The sequence below is a fragment of the Nelusetta ayraudi genome, unplaced genomic scaffold, assembly GCF_046127955.1.
Source record: "Nelusetta ayraudi isolate G7.1 ecotype Tasmania unplaced genomic scaffold, CSIRO-AGI_Nayr_v1 ptg000098l, whole genome shotgun sequence".
Taxonomy (NCBI): Eukaryota; Metazoa; Chordata; class Actinopteri; order Tetraodontiformes; family Monacanthidae; genus Nelusetta; species Nelusetta ayraudi.
The window spans coordinates 750,001-755,000 of NW_027466148.1; the positions used below are offsets into that span (position 1 = coordinate 750,001).

At 49.6% G+C, this 5,000-nt stretch overlaps 1 protein-coding gene across 1 annotated transcript in view; it reads right to left on the bottom strand.

Annotated features, from left to right (window-relative positions):
• The window catches only part of chfr (checkpoint with forkhead and ring finger domains, E3 ubiquitin protein ligase), a 9,065-nt gene that overhangs the window by 2,581 nt on the left and 1,484 nt on the right, over positions 1 to 5,000 (bottom strand). The window contains exons 3-13 of the mRNA XM_076048291.1: positions 4,799 to 4,898; positions 4,451 to 4,560; positions 4,019 to 4,078; positions 3,752 to 3,940; positions 3,604 to 3,669; positions 2,740 to 2,923; positions 2,500 to 2,654; positions 2,256 to 2,418; positions 1,483 to 1,709; positions 1,268 to 1,384; positions 161 to 244 (exon numbers count right to left, since the gene is read on the bottom strand). Coding sequence (XP_075904406.1) covers positions 161 to 244; positions 1,268 to 1,384; positions 1,483 to 1,709; positions 2,256 to 2,418; positions 2,500 to 2,654; positions 2,740 to 2,923; positions 3,604 to 3,669; positions 3,752 to 3,940; positions 4,019 to 4,078; positions 4,451 to 4,560; positions 4,799 to 4,898 — 1,455 coding nt within the window. The remainder of the gene's footprint in view (positions 1 to 160; positions 245 to 1,267; positions 1,385 to 1,482; positions 1,710 to 2,255; positions 2,419 to 2,499; positions 2,655 to 2,739; positions 2,924 to 3,603; positions 3,670 to 3,751; positions 3,941 to 4,018; positions 4,079 to 4,450; positions 4,561 to 4,798; positions 4,899 to 5,000) is intronic.

A 5,000-nucleotide genomic window follows, 5' to 3' on the forward strand; every position in this document is an offset into this window, starting at 1 on the left:
AGATGGCATCATTAAATTAGTTAATTGCCTTTGGACAGCAGTTGTGGGGGGAAAAAAAAAAAAAAAAATGTGACAAGCATGTCCCTGAGGATGGCGCTAGTGAGCAGTGGACGTGGCAGCGGAGCCTCCCGGGGGCGGCTGCTGTGGAAGAGATACGTACCGCTGAACGGAGCCAGACAGCCTTGACAGCCAATCCGCTGGCAGCCCCAGTACATGTGACAGAAGGGTCGCTGGCACAGCACACCTGCCAACACACAGCACATCATCGTGCACATGTGGCGTGCACACAATCAGCCTGAGCAACAGAAATATATACTACGTGAAAATAAAAACCACCACCATTTTTCTTCAGGCCTTTCCGGCCAATCGTCTCGTCTGTGGGAGGTTGGAGACAAAGACAACAGCCCGGCGTTCCGATTGGTCTGGAGGCAGCGACGCTAACGCAACGTTTTCAGCCAAAAGCAGAGAGAGAAAAAAAAAATCCTGAACTGCTGGTATTTTATTAATGATCAATTTAGAAAAAAAACGAGCAGATTCTCTGCCAGCTTCCTCCATCTGTGCCTGCCGACAAGTCAAGACGCTTGTCCCCGGTCACATGACACGCCAGGAAATTAAACCCACAAGCAAACTGGAGCCAAAGCTGAGGCCGAACATCCCGCCTGCATGTCCAACTTCCTGTCGTTGCGAAGCAGAAATACGGAACCGGCAGGACATAAAGAAGACTCGCGCCCGCCTGCGCCCCCCCTCCCCCAAGACTGACTCAGCGTTTATGGCGAATTGTATTGTTGATGCGTCGCCGCGTGTTTGTTTTACGAGCGGTCGTATCATTTTATTTCACCCGATTTCCTCCTCCGCACCTTGAAGGCCTGCGGTGGCAGAGAGACTGAGGACCGCTGTTGATCAAACGACAGCAGCACAACAACATCGCACAAGTTACGGCAGCGTGCAAACCCGTTGGATCCGGTTCGACGCAGGAAGGACGCGGACGCAGTTCCTCCGGCTGCCTGCGGGGGAGGTTTTGTAAAAAAAAAAAAAGAAAAGACGCCAGACCTTGAAGTCGCTGCTTCAAGACAAATCGGACTGCAAAAGTCTCCCAACACGAGCAGAACGGAGACACATAGCGCCTCCTTTCTGCAGCATATCGCAAAAAAAATATAATATTGCATGTCTACACACCAAACCCAACACGGGGTTTAAAAAAACAAAACAAAAAAAAAAAACACAAAAAAGGCAGCAGCCGTTGTGCGTGACTGGGAGAAGAACTCACATTGCTGAGGATTAACCGGCTGAGTGTGGAGCTCAGCCCGTCTGTCAGGCATCGGCTGGAGGCAGCAGGTGCAGATGAGATGGTAGCCCTGCGGGGGGCAGCGGTACTCCTGAGGAGCTGCCCACCACAAGGAAAAAGACAAACGTGAACGTTGGTAAACCTGGAGAACTGCGGCGCTCCGGAGGGAAGGAAGGTGGGAGCGTCCCGGTCCTCACCTGAGGGGCTCTCGGAGGAGGAGGTGGACGGCTGATCCACGGCGGCTGGAGACGACGAGCCCTCCTCCGCCTCCTCAGCTGCCGCTGGTTTGGCTGGTGGTGGTGGTGGGGGGGGGGGAGGGGGCGGAGGCTGCAGACCAGGCCAGAAGTTGGAAGTTGCGGCGAAAAGCAGCTGGCCGACCTCCCTCCTGAAGCCGGGGCACTGCCGGCACATCACCACAGGCTGGCTGCAGGAGCACCAAAGCAGGAGAAACCAAGCAACACGTCAGGACACAACTCGTCTGGACGCTGTGTATTTGCTCGACCTCTTGACCTTTTTTATGAAGTTTATTTATTTTCATTTTTTTTTTTTTTATGTAGAATTATGGATGTATATGTTAAGCTGGAATTGTATGTAGGGGGTGTGTGTGTGTGTGTGAGTTGGCACGTCTGTCTTGTTATTATGTATGTGTATATGTATGTGTGTAACATGAATAAACAATGGATGGAGTAGGGGTGGGAGAAATAAACTAAGCTTCTCATTCCTTTGGGAATAAAAGTTTCTGTCTGAATTTAATTCTATGCTGTTTTTTTTTTTTTAAATGCCTTATATTGGAAATAATCGTTTCAATCAATCAATCAATCAATCAATCAATCCTTATCTGTTGAATTTATGCTATAGTGACGTCTGAACTAGTTTAGTTGAATTCATTTCGAATCAGTAAAAGTAGTAGAAAGACATATAAATAAAAACATGAAAACAACACTTTAGAGAGTTGATTTTGCCGTCCCACCTGACGTCGGACGAGTCGCTGTCGTTGTCCGACAGCTCGAAGAGGTAGTCGGAGCTGCCCTCCTCGTCGGAGAAGGAGCGCTCCACCCTCGGCTGCAGCATGTCCTGCGTGATCTTGTTGCGGCCGTCCATGCTCTTCAGGTCCTCCTGGCTGCGACACTTCTCTGAGGTGCAGACACACCAGGGGTCAGGGTCAGGGTCAGGGTCAAGGTCAGGGTTCTAGTGGCTGCGTACTGGGAGCAGACCTGGGTGCTGGATGAGGTAGGCTTCCACCAGGTTGTTGAGGATGTGGTTCTTTCGAATCCTCTCCACGGGGCAGCGGCAGGTGGGGCAGAGGGACGAGCGCTCCATCCAGCCCGAGTAGCAGGCGGCGCAGAAGGCGTGCATGCACGGCTGCAAACTGAACAGAGACACGCGGCTGTTGGGAGAGCAGCGCCAAGGGAAACAAAGAAGACAAGAGCAAGACGGGAAGCGCCGCGCCTCACCTGACGCAGTCGTGCAGCAGGTCCTGGCAAATCACGCAGGTCAGACTCTCCTCCATCTTGTCCGTCTTGGCGCCTCCCGCAGTGGGTTTGGCCTCCACAGGGGGCGCCGCCACGTCTCTCGCAGGCAGACTGTGTACTTCTGTTCTGGAGGTGTGCGGCAAGTCGGCCTCGCCATAACCTTTGTCTGCGGACGCGGTGGACACAAACAAATGCAGAAGCAGCATCTTAAGAAAATTGATGACATTCCCTTCAGCGACATCACTGTCATTGTTGCTACTTTATTCACCTCTAGTTTGTTTCATTGCCCCCACCCCCCACTCTTTAACCATATTTCATCTTCTTCACTCCATCTCATCCCAGCCGGTTTCCCTGTAGTTTTTAGGAATGCTGGATGGAATCTTTGCATGACAGCGTTTCTTCTTATTCTGTGGCGGGCTGAAGACCCCACCCCCCCTTCCCCCTCCTGGGACAGCTCAGATTTATTCCATTTCATTTCATTTTTCATCCTGGACATTCCTCAAAGAACTCCCTAAGAGTTCAGGGAAACAAAAAAAAAAAATTTTTTTTTACTGCTTTCGTGGACTTGACACGTTTAGAGGGCCCTTAAAACAAGAAAGTCTCAGAGGGGGTGAAGCCAACGTCCAGCTGGGTGTGTTGGCACCAACTGTTTTGTTTTAGCAGTGACATCCTGACATGCTGAGAAAGCAACTGACAGATCCAACCTACGTCTGAGGAGTTCATCAAGGGTTTCCGGCTACTTTGACAAAACATTTGGGAAGGTTATTTTACATAATTTGGGAAGTTGAACGTAATAGTTTAAAAAAAATAAACAAAATCCAACAACAACAACTGGAAAAAACTTACGGTCAGTTTTTCTCTTCTTGCTCTCCGGCCCTCTGAGCTCGATGTCCTCCTCCTCAGCGGGGGCAACTTTACATTGAAAGCAGAAAAGCAGGTGAATCCTTCTGTCTCTCCTGACCAGCTGGCTACCTGCTAGCAGGGGGGAACCTACCGGCGGCGGCAGCTCGGGCCGTGGGAGCCGAGGGACCTTCTCCGATGCAGAAGAGGGAGGAGGAAGTGGAGGGCTGAGGCTCCTCCCTGCTCGGCTCACAAGGTGCTTTGCGGAGCATCAGCGGCTCCACAGACAGCAGCATCTCTGAAGGCGGCTCAGCGGCAGGGCTGCACGCCAGCCGCTCTGCGTCTGAACAGCAGGCCAACGTTGTCAAGCTCAAGTCGTGAAAATCAACTTGAAAGTGAAAGCAACAGCAGGTGTACTCACCAGAGACGGGTTCTGGAAGAGCTGGATCTGTTCTGATTGAGTGGTAAACGTAGGCGATGTCTATGGGGGCGACGGGAGGTTGATGTCGTGTCAGGCTGCTTTTCTTTTTCATTCATACAAATATAAACACAGTCTCAAAGGCCCAGTGTGTGACGTTTAGAGATGACCTACCATTTCAAAATAACAGAATAATACACATTTACGTTTTTAATCATGACAGTTTTGCTTTCATCTACAAATGACATACATTTAAATTCAAGAGTAGCAGAGTGACAGTGACGTCTGCAGGGCAGATTGCACTCGCTTCACAGCAAAAGTGAAAATATGGGGTTTTATTTGTTTTTACTGTGGTTTCGTAACCACCAGATGGCACTCAAGTAAACCATGCACACTGGGCCTTTGGGAGAAATACACAAAAATACGACAACTTACTTTGCTCTGGTTCACTTTTCCTGTACACAAAGTAGATAACGTCACCGGTTTGCAGCATGTGAGTTTGCTTCTTGACCAGCTTGGACATGTTGATCACCGTGCCGTTCGTGCTACACACACACACACACACACACACACACACACACACACACACACACACACACACACACACACACACACACACACACACACACACACACACGAATGAGTCCTTGCACAATGCAAGGTTTGCGTTGTCATCACACCAGTTGTTTTTTTTTACAAGAATCAAATGGGGAAATGATATTCCAGTGGTGTGCTGCTGTTGTTATTGCTGCCTCTGACTGATGGATTTTCAGGTTACGGTACCTCATGTCTTCCAGCCACACCTGCCCTGAGCTTTCATCTTGCACAATCTTGCAGTGTTCTCCCGATACCAATTTGTTGGCTGGGAAAGACAAATAACATCCTGGAGAGGAAACAAAGTAGCACCATGAAACGACAAAAAACAAATTGTTCTTGTTCAAAGAGTTTTAATGAAATCTGCCAAAATGTTACTTTTTTTTCACAC